Raw genomic sequence first — 24,458 nt, 5'->3', positions numbered from 1 at the left:
GCTTTGAGCCAGAACTAAGTCAATGTTGAAAAATTAAAAAAACGAAACCGAGAGGAAATATTGGCAACCCCTTTCCAAAGATGGTAACATCCTCACAAGATTTATGATCTACTAAATAAGACATGACATTACACAAATAAAGCTCAGCAGGGTGGGTGAAGATCTGGCACTCCTTTATGGGAATTAATAATAATAGCCGAGCCCTACCTCATTGCTGCAGTACAGCAGGCTGAGGAGCGACAGAGACGAGAAGATGTGGTGGCAAGGCAGGATGGGCAAGCAGGCAGCACAGGGGGCAGGCCAGAAGAGGGCACACGCCTCTCCTTTTATAATAGTTTAGATTTAGACAAAGGAATGTCAGGACATGCCTGTTACCAAACTTCTTGCTTTAACATAAAAACAGTGGAGGTTAGAGGATAGAAAACTTTCATGATTTAGCTGCCTGCTTACTGATTCCGAAGTGACAGAGGTATCAAAAATATACCTAACACATTGGAGACTTTGTCTTCATTACCAAAGAGAAGTGTTTTTCATCTAGGTTCTGTAGTGACCAGAACTTAAAAACTCACTGAGACAAAGAAGAGATAGTTTTTACTTCATTAAATATAATTGATTAACTTGATGCACTCTATCCAGCATATGTATCTAGTAGATGCACCGGTGACATCTTTGTGGAGAAAAGGTTTTTGTAATGAACATGAGTCAAAGATCAAACCTAACCTCCATACTGTTCTGTCATACACAGAGGTCTTGTCTTCACTATGAAAAGATGTTTTAATATGTTACCATCCTAGTGTAAATAAGACAAGTTGTAATTAATGTAAAATTTACTTTAAACAGTAAACAAACTCTCCTTTCAGCACCTAACATGTTAAAATTACAGTTACCTTGTAGGTTACAAATTTTGTCTATGCTCAAGGTATCCACATCTGCAGATTCAGATACCCATGAATATAAAGCAGATATCCTCAGATTTGCAGGGCTCTAGGAATGTGAATGCTAGAACTCACTCTACAGACAGTAAACTAAGCAGTCAAAGATTTTAACTTTCAGTCAGCATACTTGATGCTTTCTTAAGAAGATATAGAAAACTGCATGCTTGAGATTAATTATTGATAAGCTCTGTTTCAGTGAGGCAGTTGCCATTTTCAAGGGCAGCAGCAATTCTTCTAGGCTGTGTCTACACTGCACCCCTTTTCCGGAAATGGGATGCAGATGATACAAGTCAGAATTGCAAATTCAGCGGGGATTTAAATCCCCACTGCATTTGCATGAACATGGCTGCCGCTTTTTTCCGGCTCGGGGCTTTGCTGGCAAAAAGCGCCAGTCTAGACAGGGATCTTTCGGAAAATAAAGCCTTTTCCGAAAGGTCCCTTATTCCTCTTAAAATCAGGAATAAGGGACCTTTCGGAAAAGGCTTTATTTTCCGAAAGATCCCCGTCTAGACTGGCGTTTTTTTCCGGCAAAGCCCCGAGCCGGAAAAAAGCGGCAGCCATGTTTATACAAATGAAGCGGGGGATATTTAAATCCCCTGCTTCATTTGCAATTCCGACTTGTCTCATCTGCATCCCTTTTCCGGAAAAGGGGTGCAGTGTAGACACGGCCTTGGTGTCCCAAGGATTTCACGATCCAGCACATACAGGCAAAACAATTCTGAAGTTGTTAGCACACGGGATAGCAAGATCTTGTTTTGGGTATTTGAAAGAAATTGCACGGTGAAAGGATGGAAGGGAATTTGTTAAAGTATCATATAACCAACATCAGACATCCTCTTGGAGGTACAGATATATCAGGGCACAATCATTTATTATTTGTAAAATGTGTCTTTCGGGTCTCAAAATATGCCACAGCTATCATTGTCTAATGTAGGGCATATCTACGCTAGGAAACTATTTCAAAATAAGTTTTTTGAAATAATAGCTCCCAAAATAACTATTTTGAAATCACGCAGCCACACTACAAGGCACCATTGAAATAGCATGTCCACACTGATTGGAGCCTGCATTGAATTTAAAGCCCCCATAAGCACTCTGGACAAGGCACTGGGAGAGCAGTTAGTTCCAGCAAGTCAATACAGGAAGTAGCTGAGACTTATGCTTAAAGGGGCTTCACTCTAAAGCAGTGTCTCAGAAATCACTTCTCCACTGCCAACACCTTTGTGGCACACCAAACTCACGCCACAAGCTGTGGTTGCCCTTGTGGACATCCCAGCACGGAGCCAGAGATGCTGCAAAGCAGTGCCAGGCTCATGGGCCTTGTGTTGTACCTCATGGCACAGTTTGTCCAAATTTCCTATATGGTGATTCAGGAGCATGATGACCAGCACAGACTGGGGCAACCTCTTTACACAGGCCCTGGCACTCCTGATGCACCAAATTCTCTTCCATCCCCTGCACACCATGGAATGCGACTTCTGGTGTAGGAGACAAGTTCTAACTGGTGGGACTGTATCATACTGCAGTGCTGGGACAACCAACAGTGGCTCCAGTACTTCCACACATTGCAGGCCATGTTCCTGGAGCTCTGTGAGTGGTTCCCCCCTGCCTTCAGGCTACAGGACACCTAGATGAAACCTGCTATACCCCTGCGGAATCACACCATCATCCCCCTATGGAAGCTTGTAACACCAGACAGCTACCACTCTATGGGAAACCACTTTGATATAGGAAGATCCACACGGTCGGGGCCGTGCTCATACAGGTTTGACTATTTTACTAGGAAGGATGGTGAAGCACTGACTGGAATGGGGCTAGCCAGGGAGGTAGTAGAGTCTCTATCCCTAGAGATTTTTCCACTCCTGGCTTGACAAAGCCCTGGCTGGGAAGATATAGTTGGGATTGGTCCTGCTTTGGGTAGAGGGTTGAACTCTGATCTTCCAAGGTCTCTTCCAACCCTATGATTCTATAGGTGGTCAAGGCCATCAACACAATTCTGCTGTGGAGGGTCAACAATCTGGGCAATGTTGACCCCATTGTTGCTGGCTTTGCCACCATGGGCTTCCCCAACTGTGGAGGGCCATAGATGGCACCCACATCCCTATGCTGGCTGCTGACCACTGTGCCTCCAACTACGTCAAAAGAAAGGGTACTTTTCAATGGTGCTGCAAGCTCTGGTGGACCGCTAGGGCCAGTTTATGGACATTTACATTAGTGGGTCAGGGAAGGCACACGATGCCTACATCTTCTGGAACTCAAACCTATTCCAGAGGATGCACACTGGCACTCCCCCTCTCCTCCCAATTACATCATCAGGGTCGGGACGTGGACATGACCATGTGCATTATGGGCAATGCAGCTTCCCCCTTGCTGCTGAAGACCTACTTAGGATTTCTGGACCCTACTAAGGAGCATTTCAATGCCAGGCTCAGCAGGTGCTACATGGTGATGGGGGGTGCCTTCAACTGCCTAAAAGGGAGTTTCAAGAGTCTCCTCACCCATCTGGACCTCAGCAATCAGAACTTCCCTTATATGGTATGAGCCTGCTATGTGCTCCACAACAACTGTGAGCAAGGGGGAGACTTTCTTGCCAAGATTTGGGGGGGGGGGGGAGGGAAGAGAGGAGAGGGAGGAAGAGGGAGAGCAGGTGGCCAGGGCTGATGAGCAGCCAGACACCACTGCCATTTGAAGAGCACAGTGGGGGTGGTGTTCATCTGAGAAGCCTGAGGAAGAATTTCAGCCAAGGCCACTTGTGAGACTACCCCCAGGGCTCCCCACAAGGGGCCTTTGCATTGCCCCCATGTACCTTTCCTCCCACTCCCCCTCCCTTCCAACCTTCTCCCTCAAGTTCAAACCAAATAAAGAAGCCTTTTTGTTTTGAAAAAAAACTTTCATTTTTTATTTGGGGAATATACACCAGCGGAAGGATTGAGGAAAGAACCAGGGAGGGGGGACTCAGGGATGGAGTTGGGACTCGTGACTCCTTAGGTACCTTGGGAGGCTTGTGGTGGTGAGATCTCCCAGGCACCCGATTTTCACAGGCCCCAGTAGACCCTGAGGAGAAACCAAGGGAGTGGGGGCACATGTGGGGAGGTGGCTGGAGGACTGCTCCATACATATGGCCATGCACTCCATAACAGATGTAATTGAGGAGCACTGGCCTTGTGCTGGTGTGACAACTGTTCCCACATGGCTTTCCTCAGCTACCATGGTCAGTCTGGCACTCCTTGCAGTTGGTGGCCTGCTGTTGGCACACACAAGCAGGGGCGGCCCGTGAGCCTAGGCAACTGCCTAGAGTGCCTCTGGCCCGGGCACCTAATGATGATGCCACGAGGCACCCAGTGATGACATCATGGCCATTGACAGCCGTGCAGGCGGGGGCACCAATTGTGCCGCTTTCCTGGGGCGCCAGCTGCTGCAACCAGCCTCGGGCCACTCCTGCACATAAGAATGGTCATACTGGGTCAGATCAAAGGTCCATCTAGCCCAGTATCCTGTCTTCCAACCATGGCCAATGCCATATGCCCCAGAGGGAGTGAACAGAAACAGGTAACCAAGTTATCTTTCTCCTGTCATCCATTTCCGAACCCTGACAAACAAAAGCGAGGGACACCATTCCTACCCATTCTGGCTTATTAAGTATTGATGGACCTAACCTCATGAATTTATGTAGTTATTTTTTGAACCTTGTTAAAGTCCTGGTCTTCATGCCCTCTGGCAAGGAGTTTCACAGGTTAACTGTGTGCTGAGTGAAGAAAAACGTCCTTTTGTTTTAAACCTGTTGCCTATTAATTTCATTTGGTGACCCCTAGTTCTTATGTTATGGGAACAAGTAAATAAAAGGAAGTTATTCACCCTGTGCAGTAACAACTATTCTTCAAGGTGTTCCCCCACCCCATGGGTGCTCCACTGTTGGTAACAGGTTATCCCTTGAGCCACAGTTTGGAGTTTTTTTTAGCAGTTATGAGCCAGGCTCCGCATGTGCTGAAGGTGGCTCTTGCTATTGGCAGTTTGCTGCCCTGTCTGCACAACCTGGCTCCCCCCTTCAGCTAACCACCTTCGTCATAGATGAAGCTCCTCTCACCCCTCAGGTGTTCACTCTCTTGAAACAGTTTTTCCCGTTACTATTTCAGTTTTGTAACCACTCCAACCTTAGACTTAGTTGTTCATGGCTAGTTTGTTTTTGGTATTTAAGCACTTTGGCCCTAATGGACCGCCTCACAGTGGCTTTAATAAGTGCAGTCGGTATAATGACCCTATTCTGGCCTCGGACAGGCATGTTTTTTGTTTGGGGGACTTGCTGTTTGCAGGACTTTCACCCCCCAAAAAATACAATTACTGCCAGAGCCTTATGACAAGAGCTAGAAAGGACTGGGAGCTTCGGATCCATACGATTCTTTTTGAGTAGGCTCTGCAGCCCACAGAGCAGCCTCAGGCCTCTGTAACCTGCAGTTCCCAGGGGACCAGTCAAAACACAGATCTGTATCTTCCTCACCTCAAACATCGCATGGTGAAGGTTTCCCCAGTGAGGTCATTGGCCCTGAACTGCTCCACCAGTCTAGCCAGTGGGAACGTGCCAGGCACTGCAGACAACTCGGTGCTGAGGTCTCTAACAAGCGCAGCTACAACAGCACCCCACACTCGCTCAGAGCTCACACACTCAGTGCCAGAGAGATTGTATTGGCAAGCCACAGCACTGCCACAAGCAGCACTGCAACACTCAGCACCAGGGATGATAGGGAACCATCTGTCAAACAGCCCCACAAGACTTTAGCACCACCTTCTGATGTGCCAACACCAACATGGATACCTTCCCCGCCAGACTGCAGCACAGGCACCACTGCCTAACCACACTGGCCAAGCTGAGAGCATTCACGTATAATCAGCTGATGTTGAGAACACCCAACCTTTGCCGCCGCTATGTCTCCCTGTCCAGCTCCACGCTACATTAAGTTTCCGTTGTAACACAAACGCTGGAGTTGCTGGCTATGATCTGAGGAGCACCTTCCAACAATAGTGGAGCACCCATGGGGACATCATCAGAAGAACTTTTCCTCGTTCACTTTCTCCATACTGGTCATGGTTTTATAGACCTCTATCATATCTTCACCCCTACTCCAGTCTCCTCTTTTCTAAACTGAAAAAAGGCCCAGTCTTTTTAATCTCTCTCCATATGGCACCTATTCCAAACTCCTAGTCATTTTTGTTGCCCTTTCTCAAACTTTTCCAGTGCCAATATATCTTTAAGATGAAGCAACCATATATGCACACACTGTTCAAGATGTGGGAGTACCATAGATTTATATAAAGACAATAAGATATCCTGTCTTTTTCTGTATCCCTTTTTAAATTGTTTCTAACACTGCTCTCAATGAGGGAACAGTAGTAGTCCAGGTAAACCTGCAAGGACCTGCTGAGAGAATGCTTCCACCTGTGAGTCATGCTGATGGTGTCAGAGCTGGTGGATGCACCATGCTCACAGCTAGCCAGCTGTGAAGAAAAGTAACAAGGGCAGTCATCCCAGGAGATACTGAGCCCTAATCTGAGTCAACACCAAAGTCTCAGTTCAGACAATGATGATGTGCCTAAACAGTAAGCACTTTACTTCAGAGCACTGACCTCCCAGGAGAGAGTTACTATCCCCATAGCCCAGTGACAAGCAGGCATGGGAATTTGCCAGCAAGACCAGGAGTCAGGGGCAGGGGAAAGGAGGGGAAAGGAGGAGGATGAAGCAGCTCAGCTTCCTACTATGTCCAGCACTCACCAGGTCTGGCACTAGCAGTGTCCTGCAGAGAGAGAACTTGTACCCCTGCCCACTGGAGGAAAAGGTGGGTGATTTTGGGGAGGTATGTGAGAGCAGCAGAGGCCACTTGCCAGAGAGTGCTACTGGGTACCCCTCTGCTTCCTCCCTGCTGACAGGTTCCCATGAAGAGGATCGGTCTCCTCCATATCACCACGCTTGACTAAGAGCAGATGGTGCCTGAATACAAGCATGACCCTGTTTCATGTGCAGCATGGCTGTGTGTGTCCATGACTCCAGCCTCCTTCACGGTGGCTTGTCATGGGAAGGTGTCCCACCACGGAGTCTGGAGTAAGGCAGGCCTGTGCAGGAACCTTCTGAGAAGGCGTGAAGTTCCTGTATGAAAGCGTCATGTGGCTGTGTGCTTTGGACTGGCATTTCGTGTGCACAGGCTGTATAGGGAAAGTGATGGAACTCACCTGAAGAGCCTTCATTGGGATTATGCAAGCCCTGGGAGATATCCCCATAGCCCAGGAACAAGCAGGCACGGGAATTTGCCAGCCAGAGCAGGAATCTGTGTGTGTGGTGGGGGGGGGGGGGGGAGGAAGAGGAAAAAACGAGGCAGCTAAGCATGCTCCTCCTCGACCCCGCCCTCATGGAGGCTGATGCTGGGCATGTCCTGGCCAGAGTCAATGACAATGGAGCAGGGGGAAGTGACCACTGCCCCACCCAGGATGGCATCCAGCTTCTCATAAAAGCAGCAGGTGTTCAGTGCTGCCCCAGAGCAGGAACTTTGCTCTGCAGTCTTGGTGTAGGACTGCTAGAGTTCCTTGATTTTCATCTGCATCTGATCCAGGGTCCTACTGTGCCCCTTTTGGGCCAGGCTGGCAGTCATAGACCTCAGCATTATGCCTGCTGGTGTGGAGATCCTGGATATTTGTCTCCTCCCCTCAGACCTCAGTGAGATCCAGAATCTCTGCACCAGTGCAAGCTGGTGTCCTCTTATGCCTCAGGTCACTCAGAGAAAAATATTTTCTGTATAGAAGTTCAATAAGAGGCTTGGATGTGATTAATTGATTTAATCAAACTATACTTTACCTAGCTTTAAATCAGACTCTCTCTCTCTCTCTCTCATTACAAATAAGTTTAAGATCCTGATTAGAGCAGGGGTGGGCAATAATTTTTAGTAGGAGGCCACTTCAATGTTTTGGTAAATGGTCAAGGACTGCACTTTTCTGCGCAGGGAGTGCAGGGTCTAGGTTTTAGGTTGGGAGCAGAAGGGTGCATGGAGTAAGGGACTGGTGTGCAGGAGACAGTCTGGGATCTGAGAGTGTGTTTGGTTGGAAGAGGGGGTTATGACCTGGGTCAAGGGATTGGGGTATAGGGTCAGCGTGGGAGTATAGGTGCAGGACAGGGTTCTGGCCTGGGGGAGGAATGTAGAAGGGGGTATAAGATCTGTGAGGGAGTTGTCACCTGGGTTAGGGGGTGTAGAGGGTTTGGATGGTGACCTGGGGGAGGGAGTTGGGGCACAGAAGGGGTCAGGGTGCCAGAGGCAGGCTCTGGTTAGGAGTTTACCTAAGTGTCTCCTGGCCAGCAGGCTGCAGTACAGCCAAGGCAGGCTGGGCTCCCTGCCTATTACAGCCCAGCCTGCTTGAAAATGTAGACTGCTCCCTCCACGTGGCTCTCAGCTCCTGGTGGGGGAAGCTGCACCAGTCTTAGGCCAATCTTTCATCTCCGATTCCAGTCAAATCGGAGCTAAGAGATTGGCTGAGGTCAGTTCTTATTGGCTGGTTGTTTCCGGCCAATAGGAACTGATGATTGGGCTGGGGGCAAGGAGATTGCACAAAGCCTGCCCCTCCCTACAGAGCAGAGAGCTGCAGGGACTGTGTTTTAATCCGCGTTTGAGGGTCCCGGCAGGGTGGTCTGTGGGTTGGATCTGGTGGCTTGGCGGGCTGCATCTGGCCCCGGGCCATATTTTGCCCAGCACTGGATTAGAGTGTCCTACAGATTTATATGCTAACTTGGTGTAGTACACAAGCATATTTGCTTTCTGACCTCAATCTGTTACTTGGCAGGATACTGAAGTTCATGTCACAGGAGTATCTGCTTTAAGAATTGAATGTTTTAAATAAGGAAATAGACAATCTTAAAACTGGAGCTCTGCAACAGATAAAACATTCATAAATCCAGTCTTGCTAAGATTTAGCCATTTAGGATCAGTTCCTCAGCTGGTGTAAATCAGAGCTCCAATAAAGTCAAAAAAGGAGATTTGGTTCATAGTTCAAGCCTTGCAGATATTCTGGGGAAAAAAAAAAGTTTAAAACCAGCCACCTAATGTTGTGAGAGAGTTGTTGGGGAAGCCAAACATTTAAGGTATCTTAATTTATCCAATGCAAGTCCAACAGCTTGTTAGTATTCCAAGATAAATATTTATTGAAAAGCTAGTGCAAAATGGAAAGCCAATTATTTAAGAGATCTTGTTTGTGCAAGTGTTTATCTGGCAAGGACAATATAAACCCTGTCCATTCACACCTACTTACTCCTTATTATAAACCAACTTTCCAATAGCTGGCAAGGGTGTGTCTGGTACTAAAACTATTCTCAGAAAAGTGAAGTGTACTGGAAGCCTACTAACAACTGTAACAAGTACATTTAAATTGCTCCTCGCTTGATTCAAGATGCAATTCCATGAGGGCCTAAAAGATTATTTGTCTGAATGGACTTGTTCAATAGCAGTAGGAATAACCAGATTTAGATGCATATAACAGATTAAATGTGACTTTAAAAAAACCTTGTTCTCTCCTAATAGAGAATTAAGAATACTTCTTTTAGCACAGACAAAGGCTACAATGAGTATTATAAACTTTAATTGCTTGAGGAATACTTAGTCATTGAGAGTTCATAGCTATATGTTCAGTCTCTTATTTAACCCAATACATACTCACTTCCAAAATGATAGTCATTCCTTTGTATAGCTTTGATACAGTGAAACAGCAAGAGAGCATTTAAATTGCAAGCATACTTCACACAAAAGTTACTGTAAGCTTTCCTCCCTTCCCCCTTCCATTCCTCAGTAATTAAAACTGGACACCACAGACGATTAGTATGAACGGTTCGAGGTCACAGAACCATGAAGACTACTTCTTAAAATGTCACACAATACGAGTCTGAAATATCTGAACCAAATCTACCATATAAGTCATCTTCTGCCTCATGTTTGTCAGTGTATAGTCAACTATAATTAGCTACTAAAATGATGAATGGCAGGCCGGTAAAACTAGCAGCAATTCTTTGACAGTAGTCTCAAGGAAGTACAGTATTAAAGCTGGCACTTTCTTCTAATCAAAAGCACTAATAAAAATAAAGAATGTTTAATGGTCAAGGACATTTGTATCAGCATCAAAAGCTCCTTGTGTAATGCAACATAACAATTGTATCTTATTTCAGAAATTCTAACTTCAGATTACTACAAAAGGCTAATGATCACCTTAAACTGCTGGCACAGGACTGAAAAATCATATCATAGCCTATCCAGACACGACCGTATATTTCCACTGTTAAATGGCAATTCTGTTGCTGACAGTTTTCCTGGGCTCAATATAAAATTCAACCATGAAACAAGACACATGCAAAGTTTCAAAATAAAGCAAGGAAGTATAAATCTTCCTTTCCAAGTAGAAAGGTTTCTCTCTCTACAAGAGAGGGCTTATTAATTAAAACCACATTTCAGTCAGCTACAACAATCCACACCACCAGTCTGGAACACATACACTTGAATTAAGTTATTGTGACACCACTCTAAAATATATAACAATGCCATTGCAAGCAAACTGCATTATTTCAAGACAAAAGGCATACCACTCTCAAACTAAATTTAAAGAGACAGAAGGGAAACAGCTAAAACACCACATAACTCTCATATTAATATGACTACTGGAAAACTGCAAGCCAGTACCCTCAGAGCCAGAGCATAATTTTGCATCTAATGGAGGGAGGGGAGAAGAAATGAGCAAAATGCTGTGGGGATAGGGGTAGGAGGTGGCAGCATTTCTAATATAACAAAAGCCTTTTAGGTCTGCAGAGCTATATTTCACAGAGACACACAGATCAACCTTATTGAATATAAGGGGGAAAGGATGTTAATTGGCACCTCTGGTGTGCAGACAGAAGCTACCCCAGTCTGATAGAGCTACAATTTCATAGCAACAATAACACACATTTATGCTTGGGAGCGAGAACCTCTAAACTGAAGCCAGAGAAGGATGGATAGCAAAAGGCATGGAGAGAACAGAAAAGAAGCAGCATCAGGGCCTTGAGGAGCTGTCAATCCTCAAACTCTCCCTCCCTAGCAACCCAGACATTGCAAGCAAAGCCCCAGCCAAACTGCCCCCGAGCCAGGCCCCACAGTTACCCATTCTTTTACCTCCTACAGTGAGAAGCCCACTTTACTTACGTGAAAACGAAAAATAAAGTAGTCGAACCCACTAATAAAGCAGCTGCTGTAGCGACAGGGACATATTTAGTAGGTTTAAATCTCTTTCCAGTGCTGCTGGGCATCCTGTAGTTTACACATCACTATGTATTCCAATCCAAGAGGCACCAGGGAGGGAGGGAAAGAAGGGAGAGAGAAAGAAAGATGCAAAGACCCTCCAATGCAGAGGCAAGGCAGGGAGGGGAGGGGGGAAAGAAGGGACTAGACAGAAAGAAAGGGAGTGAGAAAGAGGGATTGAAAACAGCTGACCTCCAGCACAGGAAATCCCACCCACACAGGCCAGCCCACTCAGCTGATGTCAGTGAGCCCCTTAAGGTAGAACTGTACTGAAACAGAGAACACTCACCCCAAGCTGAATAAAAAAAGACATACAAGACCAAAGATACTTAGCATGCGCGCGCGCACACACTCACAGCTGCAGTTCAAATAAAAAGACAATACAATGTACAAGAGTTATGATACAGACAAGCCACAAACACATTATGGGCAGATACGAACAGGCAGGTAAACAGAATAAAATAGCACACTCCCCTCCTCCCCCAATTCTTTCCACACTCATCCCTCATATTGATAGTTGTTCTATAGAATATTTAAAACCACCCTTTAGAATTCAGTAGATACCTATATCTATCAGGAATAATAGGCTTTGAACCAACCATGTGGAAAGAATGGATTTAACTATTTCCTAATGGCTTACGTTCTATGGGACTTTTACGTGACATTCAAAAGCTAAAGTTATTTGGTTACCAAGCTGTACAACTCAATCCAGACCTTCACATCAAATACAATGGCCTCTGAACTGTGAGCTGCTGCTTATGGACAAGCTTCTGCAAAAGCCCCAAGAAACTCTGCAGGGCTCTGTATACAAGGTGCCCTTCTGCACCAAACAGCTTGCATGATTAGGACCTGTAATGAAGAATAACAGCACTACAAGCCCAAGTTTGATATATAGGCAGTCCCTGGGTTACAGGGATCCGACTTACATCAGATCCCTACTTACAAACGGGGTGAGGCAACCCCGCACTAGCTGCTTCCCCCCAGCAGACCAGGGAGACGCAAAGCTAGTGCCCCGCCCCAGCAGACCAGGGAGACGCGGAGCGGCTTTTCTCAGCAGACACCTCAGCTTGAGAATAAAGGACTGAGGGAAGTGAGGTGTGGGAGAATAAAACTGAGCTCTGGAGAAATGTTTGGCTAGAGTTTCCCCTATAATATGTACCAGTTGCGACTTACATACAAATTCAACTTAAGAACAAACCTACAGTCCCTATCTTGTACGTAACCCAGGGACTGCCTATACTATTAAGTCAGGAACCATAATCACTGGTATTTAAATAACAGCTGGGATCCTCTAAGTATTTGGGAGTCTTGGGGTCTTTTGCATGAATAATTTAATTAATCCAGAATTGTGGTGTTCACTCTTCTGTTGTTTAAAAGGCATTTCATTCAGTCCAGTCAGTGGCAGAAATAATATGTGATTTAAGAACGACAGAGTGGAAAATTTGCCACACGGTTCTGTGTAAAGCAGGGGTAGGGGATAGGGATGTTAACTATTGATTATTTTACTAGTCAAGTAGTTGATGGAATTTCCATCAGCTACTGGATGTACATTTCAAAGGAGGAATGCAGAACTCCGCGTGTAGCCCGGGGCCAACGGGAAGTCCCACTGACTATGGGCTACATGCAGTGTGCCAGCTTTGCAATGTATAAGAGTCCCCAGCAGGGACTCGTGTGCATTTCAAAGCAGCAGCAGTATGGAGCCTGGGGTCAGCATGGAGCAACATGACGCCGGGCTCTATGCCATGCTGCTGATTTGAAATGCCATGTGGACTCCCCAGCTGACCATGGTTTCGCACCGTATTTCAGTGGAACCCAGGATCAGGTGGGGAGTCTCCAGCTGACTCCGGGCTCCACGCAGGGCAGGGTTGAACAGTTGATCCCAGGCTCAGATGTGCGGCACTGCCCCTTTGAATGCCACCTTGGCATTTCAAAGGGGCAGCCGCACAGCTGATGCCCAGCTCTGCTGTGAGGCTCTGTCCCTTTCAAACGCTGAGGCAGCGTTTCTAAAGGGCAGCACTGCACAACTGATCCCCAGCTCAGCTGTGCAGTGCTGCTCTTTTAAAGTACCCTTTTTCTCCTTCCTTTTCTGTCTCTGATGGAGGAAGCAAGTGGGAGGGGGGGGGGGATCTACTAGTCAACTTACTCTCCGATAAGCGTTTGCTTATCCGATAGTCAACTAGTTTTTAACATCCCCAGTGGGGAATCTTTTTTGGGGCCAGAACATTTGACCCACAGAAAAAAGAATTCAGTAGGAGGCAGCACAAGTGAAAAACAACAAAAAAAATCCCAAAAGACAAAAAAGCCGCACCAAAACAACCCTCACTGACATGGCCCCTGACTCAGGAGAAAGACACTCTCTACATTCCCCTCACACAGTAGATCCTAGTGGGTCCCAGCCTAGATTCTCCAGCTCCCCACCTGATCCTGGGTTCCACTGAAATGCGGTGTGAAACCATGGTGGGGGTGGGAGGAGCCTAGAGTGCCAGTGCAGGCTCCCCAATAGGGTTGCCAGATGTTTTCAACAAAAATACCAGACACACTTGACATTATATTACAATCTATATTACATCTTATTTAGAAAACATCGGACATTTCTATTTTCTCATTTATATTTTCTCAATTTGTTTCCCGAATAGAAAGCTCAAATACTGGACTGTCTGGTTCAAAACCAGACACCTGGCAACCCTACCCAATGCTGGGGCAAGAGAAAGTCGTGAGCCTCATGAGCCAGATCCAGCCAAAGTGGGGGCCTCAATCAGCTCCTGGGCCTGAAGTTCCCCACCCCTGGTGTAAAGAATGTAGCTGTGAGCAGCTCCCGCTGGTTCCTATTAGGAAGGGTTCAAGCACACAATATGTCGTAACATAGGGAGAAGTGTTCTCTGTTAGACAAGTGCAAGACCTTTTAGGATTTTATAAATCAAAAATAAGTATCTGAAGCCTTGTTTACATTGAATATTTGCCTGCATTCCAGCCATCAATGATCAACTAAAGTTATAGCTACACGAATTCATATATTTAGTATAGACCACAACATGTAATTGTAAAGCTTACCTTGCTTCCACCAGGAGTAAACTGCAGCACTAATAGCCTTCTCTTGTCTACCTAGACAAATTGGGGGATTGGACCAAAAGAAATCTGATGAGGTTCAACAAGGACAAGTGTAGAGTCCTGCACTTGGGAGGGAAAAATCCCAAGCAGTGTTACAGGCTGGAGACTAAGTAGTAGTTCAGCAGAAAAGGACCCAGGGATAACTGTTGACTGATATCCAGCTTCTCATCCACTGTGTGCCCTTGTAGCCAAGAAGGATAACGATATATTGGGGTGCATTAGGAGGAGCATTGCCAGCAGATCTAGGGAAGTTATTATTCCCCTGGATTTGACACTAGTGGGGTCACATCTGGAGTACTGCATCCAGTTCTGGGCCCCCCCCCCCCACTAGAGAAAGTATGTGGATACATTGGAGGGGGTCCAGCGGAGGGCAACCAATAATTAGAGTGCTGGAGCACATGGCCTTTGAGGAGGGGCTGATATTTAATCTGCAGATGTGAAGAGTGAGGGGGGAATTTGATAGCAGCCTTCAATTCCCTGAAGGGAGGTTCCAAAGAGGATGGAGAAAGACTGTTCTCAGTAGGGACAGATGGCAGAACAAGGAGCAATGGTCTCAAGTTACAATGGGGGGAGGTCTAGGTTGGATATTAGGAAAAACTATTTCACTAGCAGGGTGGTGAAGCACTGGAATGGGTTAGCTAGGGAGGTGGTGGAATCTCCATCCCTAGAGGTTTTTAAGTCTCGGCTTGACAAAGCCCTGGTTGGGATGATTTAGTTGGGATTGTTCCTGCTTTGGGCAGGGGGCTGGACTTGATGACTTCCTGAGGTCTCTTCCAGCCCTAGGATTCTATGATTCTACATAAGGCTACGTCTACACTGCAGGCTTTGTGCAAGAACAGCTGTTCTTACGCAAAAACTTGGAGCGTCTATACTGCACGCATGTTCTTGAGCAAGTAAATTTACGGTAGAGCATCAGAAGAGAGGGCTTCTTGTGTAAGAGTTATTCCTCTCCATGAGGAGCAAGAGCTCTTGCACAAGAAGGCAGTGTGGACAGGAACAGGGGTTTCTAGCGCAAGAAATCCCTATGGCTAAAAGGCCATCAGAGCTTTCTTGCACAAGTGTCCACATTGCCATGGACGCTCTTGCACAAAAAGCACATCAGTGTGGATGCGCTCTTGTGTAAGAACTTTTGTGCACGAACTCTTGCGCAAAAAGTTCTTGCGCCATAAGCCTGCAGTGTAGACATAGGCCAAGTTAGCACCAGTGCAGCTATGCTGGCAGATATAAAACAGTCCAATTTTAGTCAGGGTAAATGTTAATATTGCCCATTGTAAAGGGTAAATACATGCCTGATTTCCCAGTAAACTGAAGAGCAGATTCCTATTTTTTAAACAACAGCTTGCTTTTTAATTGCAAATAAGGTGCAACAACTTAAATGTACTCTACAATATTCACCCGCCCTCCAAGAATACATGAACTGAAGCTTTCTTGAGTATAAGCTTGTCCCCAAGCTTTGCTTTGGCTGAACTAGTAATCCTTCCTTTTTCTAGAGAGCAGAGATGAGTGAAAGAAATTTAATGACCCAAAAAACATCTATTACCCTTAACATCACTATGGTTTTTCAAAATTTACCACCCTCCTTTTCAGAACTAGACCAATGTGATCCAATAGGATTTAGATGGAGCATATGTGCATGGGATTGCACACCTTTCAGTGTCACATTTTAGTTGTATAAAAGAAAGCTGTTAAGCAACATGCTTGTTAGCTATGCAGCACTCAAAGCTCATGGTAATCCTAGGACTAATAGACAAGGACAAAGAATTAAGATAACTGACTGGCAGCATAAAGCATTACCACCCAAAGCCTCTATTTCAGTGGTCCCCAATCTCTTGGGGCTGCCAGGTGCCCGGGGGCAGGGCTGTGCATGCGCAGCATGGCCGGGGTGCAAGAATGGCTTGGGCCAGCCCTGGTCACTTGGCAGGCACACAAAATGCCCTGGCGGGCACCATGGCACCTGCAGACACCGCATTGGGGACCACTGCTAATTCTTCTTTGGTTGTTGGAATGTTGGAATGTCTCATTTACAACTATGAAATCTCAGAATTAGCTAGCAACTGTCTTTCTGAACTCTTAGAATATTTTTTTTTATTTAACTTTTTTCTAAAAATATCCAAAGAAAGGCAGAAGATAAACTGAGAAGGCTTTTCTACTAGGTTGAGTAATAACTTACCCACTGATTTTTGTTAATAAAGGAGGAAGTGATGACCAGTGTAGCAAGAGTATCCCTTAATTTCTAAAGAAGTACTTTGAAGTCTTCCACCTGACAGCCATTACTAGTAAGCCGCAGTGCCCATTTTCTAGATAGTGCTAAAATGTTCTAAAATTAGGCACATTTAATTATAAGGGGACGGGAGAACAACATAAGCACTACATTGCTGCTTTGAAAATAGTATGGTATTTAAATGGTTTCCCAGTGGTTCCCAACCTATGATCCACAGACCCCTGGTGGTCTGTGACAATACTGCAGGGGGGGGTGTCTGTGGAAAGTTTAAAAGGCCCATAATGGGCCTGATCCATACTTTTATTTTACTTTTCTTTTTTCCTCCTCTCCCCCATGGAGGGGAGTCCGTGAAATTTTAATAGATTGAAAAGGGATCTGTGTACTCAAAAAGGTTGGGAACCTCTTCAACCCCCCCTCCCCCCCACACACACAGAGCTGCATTGCAATCTTGTTTCAATGTGCAACCCTCAAGTTTCATCAGCATTAAGTACCGAGCTCTGAAAATTTCCTAGGGACACCTCTAATAAATTTGGTGATATATTGGACACAAGTTACATCACCCTAACTATATAGAAAAAAGTGTCAACTCCTGCAGTGTTTGTTTTACTAAGACAGAAGCATTCATTGGTATTGCAATGACAATTTTTGGGAGGAGTATGGATTGTGTTATGTTTAAACATCCAGAATTTCATACAATAAAGTGGCTTGTTATTAAATCAATCATTCCTCTACTGTTCACCTCTTTATGAAGATCAGTATTAGAAAATTGCTAATATGTATACAACTTATCTAAGGTATGCACAGATACAGGTAGAAATTAAGATTTACTGAATATGATACTCTTGTACAAGAATTCACACTTAATGCAGATCTAAAAATAATTTTAAGAGGTCAAGTTTAAATAAGTACACCAAAAGCATTTTTTAAATGTTATTGATAAACATTTAAAAGTGAGCAGATCTTAAGATAGATGCAAACACTTAGTCTTCCTAATCCAGAGAGAGAGAGAGAGAGAGAGAGAGAGTGAGTGTCCACCTGTTTCCAAATTGGACACAGAGACAGCACTGGCCCCACACCTTAATTCTCTTCCAACAGCTGATATAGCTCCTTAAGAAATGTCACTATTCTGTTCACATTCATAGCACAATTTCTGCAAAGCAAGCAAGCAAAATATTCTGCCAGACACAAATTTAAGCCTGGACTACTCTTAATGCAGCTTTTATGCATTATTTTAAAAACTCCTCTCCTCTTATATTACATATTCTCATAAAAAAAAAAAAAAACTTAGTCTCGCACCTTAAAGGCTAACAAAACATGTAGATGGTATCATAAGCTTTTGTGGGCACAACCCACTTCTTCAGATGAATGGAGTTATTAAAGGTCCAGTTTCTAAATAAGGGAGGAGATGAGAGAAGGGGAAAAAAAAAAAAAAAAAAAAAGGGAAATATTCAATTAGAGGGTCCCTGCTACATGAAGCTGCTAGAGAAGATACCAATTCTTCCTAAGTATGCATTGTTTGTTTTCTTATGTCATTAGGATGTAGAATGTAGGAGGCCATCCAGCCTATGTCTTTATTCATATCTGTTATAGGAATCCAAATTGTAAATGAAGTTCTTGTAATAAATTCTTCATTTACAAGTCTGATTCCTATAACAGATATGAATAAAGACATTAGATAGATGGCCCATTATATTTCACATCCTAATGACATAAAAAAGCAAACAATGGGTACTCAAAAACAGTAAGTACCTTCTCTAGCAGCTTCATGTAGCATGGACACTAATTGAATATTTCCCACCCCCTTTTTTCTCCCCCCCCCATCCCTTATTTAGAAACTGGACTTTTAATAATTCCATTTATCTGAAGAAATGGGTTGTACCCACAAAAGCTTATACCACCAGCTACAGCAGTGGTCCCCAACACTGTGCCCGTGGGTGCCAGGGCGCCCGCAGGGGCATGTGTGTGTGCCCGCCAAGTGCTCGGGGCTGGCCTGGCCCCGGGCACATGGCGCATGCATAGTGCCGGAGCCGGCCCTGGGTGCATGGTGAGCGCCGGCCCCGGGAGCGCCACGAATTGGCCACCCATGCTCTGGGCGCGCGGTGCATGGGGGAAGTGCTGGCCCCGGACATGCGGCGCTGGGGGGGGGGGGGGGCTCGCCGGCCACGGCAATCGGCGAATTGGCCACCCGTGCTCCAGGTGCGTGGTGCTTGGGGGGGAGGGGGACGCCGGCCCCGGGCGTGCAAGTGTCCCCGCCCTCTGGCGCCCAACAGGTGAACGGCCACACCCCCTGGCGCCCGGCAGCCTCAAATGGTTGGAGACCACTGATCTACAGCTACATCTAGACTGACCACTCTTGCACAAGAAAACATGCAAAGGAGGTGAAGGGCTAAATCGCCGTGCCTCACTTGCATACTTAATTAGCCACCATTTTGCACAACAAACCCTCTTGCACAAGAGCCGTTCTTCCTGGAAAAAAAAACAGTAGAAAGATTCTTGCGCAAAAGCCCCTTGCGCAAAAATAGCAACTCATTAAGTATGCAAATGAGGTATGGCAATATTCACAGCTTCACCTCATTTGCATATTTTCTTGCGCAAGAGGGGGCAGTCTAGACATAGTCTATATGTTTTGTGTCTCTACGGCAGTGATGCACAACCCGTGGGTCATAGCTGTCTTCCTGGGGGGGGGGGGGGGTTGTGGCGCTTAGATCTGGCCAGCCGGGGACTGGGCCCAGGCATTAGCAGCTGCATGGTGCAGCACTTAGATCCAGCTGGCCGGGGTTTGGGCCTGACAGATGGTGGCCCCCACACCGCAGGGGTTGCAGATCAAAAAAGGCTGCACACCACTGCTCTAAGGTGCTGTAAGATTATTCATTGTTTAAGTTTTTCCAGTTACAGACTAGCTCAACTATCCCTCTGAAACTTTTATATTTTGTATACATAAAATATTAAAATTTCTGAAAGTATATTGGTTTTGGGGTAAATAGTTACATACAAAATAGAATCCTATGGATTTCCTTACTAGGATTGAAAGCTTAAGAGTAATAAAAAAAAATAACCACTAGCCTCTCAATTGAACTTTTGAAAGTACTTTCTTGGCAAATTTGTTACTACTATTTCCATAACTGACAATTTAATGTGGCAATTCAACTAGATGCCTCATACAGGAGTTACTATGCCAGTATATTTGCCCAACATTTCACAACTAACAATTTCACAAGAATTGATGTCTCTCTAATTTCATACATCATATTACTATACTAACACTCGGTGCAATGTAAGTCCTCTGAAGCAGGTTCTTAAGCACATCAAAAACATTTATACAAGCCTGTATCATCAGTACTATCACTTAAGTGTCTAAAGTGGATAGCGTTCAAATTTGGTTTGTAAGATTAAAGATCTGCAGTTAAAAATTGCCCAAGTAATTCTATTTGAAAACAACAACAATCTTCTAGAACATAAGAATGGCCATACTGGGTCAGACCAAAGGTCCATCTAGCCCAGTAGCCGATAGTGGCAAGCGCCAGGTGCCCCAGAGGGGATGAACCGAAGACAATGATCAAGCGATTTGTTCATGCCATCCATCTCCAGCCTCTGACAAACAGAGGCCAGGGACACCATTTCTATCCCCGGGCTAATAGCCTTTTATGGACCTAACCTCCATGAAGTTATCTAGCTTCTCTTTAAACTCTGTTATAGTCCTAGCCTTCACAGCCTCCTCTGGCAAGGAGTTCCACAGGTCGACTATGCACAGTGTGAAGAAGAACTTTCTTTTATTAGTTTTAAACCTGCTACCCATTAATTTCATTTAGTATTATCTAGTTCTTTTATTATGGGAACTAATAAATAACTTTTCTTTATTCACCCTCTCCACACCACTCATGATTTTATATACACCTCTATCATATCCCCCCCTCAGTCTCTTTTCTAAAATGAAAAGTCCTACTTGCTTTAGCCTCTCTTCATATGGGACCCGTTCCAAACCCCTAATCATTTTAGTTGCCCTTTTCTGAACCCTTTCCAAGGCCAACATATATTTTGAGGTGAGGAGACCACATTTGTACACATTTCCTCTATTGAAAATGTTTCCCTTATTGATCTTGGGAGATACTTTCAGATTGTATTCCCCCCCTCCCCCCCCCAATGTCTTGAGATTATGAAAACAAGCATACAACAATATACAAATCTTAAAGATTTTAAGTCTAAACCTTCTGCTAAGATCCATTTTTAACCATTTCTTGCATTCCAATGCTTTTTCCACAATTTTTTTGGTGTTCTACTTGGAAAAAAGAGGAAGCAATGAGATGACTCTCAAAGCATGAGCATTACACAAAGGCCTAGATAAAAATTCATATCTATGGACTTTCACTATGAATAGGTATGGCTTATGAAACAAACCTGAATCAAGTTATCTGACTAGGAGGGTAAATATCAAGTACACAGGCATGAGTGGCTGAAAAAAAAAAAATCATGAAATGAAGCAATGACATTAATACATTGTCAGTAATACATGAAATTAAACAGATTTTAAAAATTAAGTGACCATGAGGGGTTTTTTGGCACAGAGCATAATTAAAATATCTCATTTTCCACTTATGTAGCAGCACCGTCTGCTTTGTTTGTATTTTCAACATAACATTCATTTTACTAAAAAAAGCAAATCTTTTAAATGAAAAAAATTAACATATATTTTATTTTGAAATTAGACTTGTAAGCTTCACCTCCACCTTAATTTAAAAACATTGCTTTGCTTCCTTTAAAATCTACAGTGGCTTTCATGGATATATTAACATTTTGGCTTCTACATTCAGATGGCAGTAAAATTAAGTATTTGGAAACATACAATGCTATTTTAAAAAAAAGTCACGCTGCTGAGATCCCTTATGGAGAAGGCAGCTGAGGTATTTGTTTTAGAATTATAAAGGGCCTAGGGAAAACTTTTATCTCTCTGCCATTTGGAAGGAGCAAATCCCACACCAAGTAGTAATTGTAGAAAGTCTGCTATGCTAGTAATATGGGGGAAGAGAAATTCATAGAATATTAGAACTGCAAGGGACATCGAGAGGTCATCAAATTCAGTCCCGTCCTCAAGGCAGGACCAAGCATGGTCTATATCATCCCTGACACTGTTATGGGGATTCAACAATCACAATTAGGCAATTTATTCCAGTGGTTAGCCACCCTGACAGGAAGTTTTTCCCTAATGTCCAGCCTAAACCTCTTGCTGCAATTTAAGCCCATTGCTTCTTGTCCTATCAGAGGCCAAGGAGAACATTTTTTCCCTTCCTCCTTAGATGTTTGAGAACTGCAATTATATCCCCTCAGTTTGTCTTTTAAACTAAAGAAGCCCAGTTCTTGCAGTCTTCTCTCATAGATCATGTTCTCTAGATCTTTAATAATTGTTTTTGGCTCATCTCTGAACTTTCTCCAAATCTTTCTTGAAATGTGATGCCTAGAACTGGACATGGTACTCCAACTGAAGCCTAAGAAGTGCAGAGTAGAGCAGAAGAATGACTTCACATCTTGCTCACAACTCTCCTGTTAATGCATCCCAGAATTACCTTTGCTTTTTTGCAACATTGTCTCACTGATTCATTTAGCTTACAGGACACTATGACTTCTAAATCCTTTTCAGCAGTGCTCCTTCCTAGACAGTCACTTTCTATTCTGTACAGGCAGTCCCCGGGTTACGTACAAAATAGGGACTGTAGGTTTGTTCTTAAGTCGGAACTGGCGTCCAGATTCAGCCGCTGCTGAAACTGACCAGCAGCTGACTACAGGAAGCGCGGGGCACAGCAATTCTGCCTTGGGCTTCCTGTAGTCAGCGCTGGTCAGTTTCAGCAGCGGCTGACTTGGGGACGCCTGGGGCAGAGCAGCTGGGGTGCTGCTGGGTTGTTCCAGTAGCGCCGCTCCTCGGCGCTACTGGACCAACCCAGCAGCATCCAAGCTGCTCTGCCCCAGGCATCCTGATTCAGCTGCTGCTGAAACTGACCAGCAGCGGCTGAATCAGGACGCCTGAGGCAGAGCAGCTGGGGTGCTGCCGGGTTGGTCCAGTAGCGCCCAGAGCGGCGCTGCGGGACCAACCGGCAGTGCCCCAGCTGCTCTATCACAGGCGTCCGGAGAAAAGCCTAGTCTGCTGGGGGCGGGGGGCGCACTAGCTGCGCCCCCCCCCCCCCCAGCAGACCAGGGAGACGCGGGCGGCGGACTGAGACGCACTGCAGTCCCGCCACCCGGGTCCTCCGTGGCTTTGCTCCATGTCTCCCTGGTCTGCTGGGGGGCCCCCCCAGCAGACCAGGGAGACACAGAGCAAAGCCGTGGAGCACGCGGGCAGCGGGACAGCCCAGACGCGCCATGGCTGTCCTGCTGCTGGTGTGCTCCGCAGCTTTGCTCCGCGTCTCCCTGGTCTGCTGGGGGAGCCCCCCCCCCCCAGCAGACCAGGGGGACGTGGAGCAGCTTTTCTCGCCCCGGAGGACACGGGCGGTGGGACCGCGGCGTATCTGGGCATCCTGCCGCTCCCATCCTCCGGGGCGAGAAAAACCCCGTTCATAACTGCGGATCCGACATAAGTCAGATCCGCGTAACTCAGGGACTGCCTGTATATGTGAAACTGATTGTTCTTTCCTAAGCGAGGTACTTTTCATTTGTCTTTAATAAACTTCACCCTATTTACCTCAAACCATTTCTCTAGTTTCTCCAGATCATTTTGACCTTATTCTCCAAGGCAGTTGCAACCCCTCCCAGCTTGGTATCATCTGTAAACTTAATCGTACTATGTGCAATCATCTATGTCGTTGATGAAGATATTGAACAGAAAACGGGCAATAAACATTATGCCCTTCCAGCATAAGAAGAGAACAGTTATCCAGCCAGTTATGCACCCATCTTATAGTAGCATAGATCATGCCATAAGTCCCCCCTTATAACAAAGTACCTTCCTTATCAGGTATTTCTTTATAGGCAAAATGACCCGGATACAGGCGTTGGACCACCCTGCCAGGACCCTCAGAAACACAGCTTCTGTAGTTTAAAACCCTCACTATGGTCTTCACTGCAGGGAGGGGGAGGCTTCCTGCAATCACCCTGCCCACAGCCCAACCCTTATTCCTATTGGCCAGAAACAACCAGCCAATAAGAACTGACCTCAGCCAATCTCTCAGCTCCAATTGGCTGGCTGTTTCCAGCCAATCAGAGCTAAGATATTGGCCTCAGAGACTGGTCCAGCTTCCCCAACCAGATGCTGAGAGCCACACGAGCAAGCAACCTACATTTTCAACAGAGAGGGAGCCCAGCCTGCTTTGGCTATACTGCAGCCTGCTGGCCAGGAAACACTTAGGTAAACTTCTGACCAGTGCCTGCCTTTGGCACCCCAACCCCTCCTACACCCCAACTCCCTCCCCCAGGTCAACATCCAAACCCTCTACACCCCCTACCCCAGGTCACAACTCCCTCCCAGACCCTATACCCCCTTTCACATCCCTCCCCCAGACCAGAACTCTTTCCTGCACCCACTCCTTCCCTGATCCTACACCCCCAATATCCTGACCCAAGTCACAACCCCCTCCTTCATCCACGCAGATTCTACACACCAGTCCCTTATGCCATGTGCCCTTCCGCACCCACCTCAAACCTAGACCCCACACTCCCTCCAGAGAAGTGCCCCTCCCCCCAAAAAATTGCCCTGCTGTTTTTGTAGTTTCAGATTTGAATGATTTACTATATCAGAGTTTACACAAATGTAAACCCTATTTAAGGTTCATTTTTCATGTAGTCTGTCTTGCCTTGGAGAACTTAAATTTTGTAAACTGAGGAATATAGATAGAGGGTGAATAGCAGGCTTTGAACCTTCACTATCATTCCACACCTCTGAAGTTTTTAAAAGATTTGAAATAATTGTTTTACTGAGATTCA

General features: G+C 45.5%; 1 protein-coding gene across 3 annotated transcripts in view; it reads right to left on the bottom strand.

Annotated features, from left to right (window-relative positions):
• Nucleotides 1–11,574, bottom strand: part of ZDHHC8 (zDHHC palmitoyltransferase 8) — a 229,300-nt gene extending 217,726 nt beyond the window's left edge. The window contains exon 1 of one of the 3 annotated variants that reach the window (XM_089775273.1): nucleotides 11,129–11,574. Coding sequence is in view for 1 of the 3 variants with exons in the window: in XM_006134609.5 (XP_006134671.2) it covers nucleotides 11,129–11,232 (104 nt within the window). In the remaining 2 variants the exon portion in view is untranslated. The remainder of the gene's footprint in view (nucleotides 1–11,128) is intronic. The other 2 variants (XM_089775274.1, XM_006134609.5) reach the window with 2 other exon arrangements.
• Between the last annotated feature and the right edge of the window lie 12,884 nt (nucleotides 11,575–24,458).

Source organism: Pelodiscus sinensis, chromosome Z, assembly GCF_052426305.1.
Source record: "Pelodiscus sinensis isolate ZL-2025 chromosome Z, ASM5242630v1, whole genome shotgun sequence".
Lineage (NCBI taxonomy): Eukaryota > Metazoa > Chordata > Testudines > Trionychidae > Pelodiscus > Pelodiscus sinensis.
Note: the sequence above shows the minus strand (reverse complement) of the source record. Positions and strands in the feature narration are given on the sequence as shown.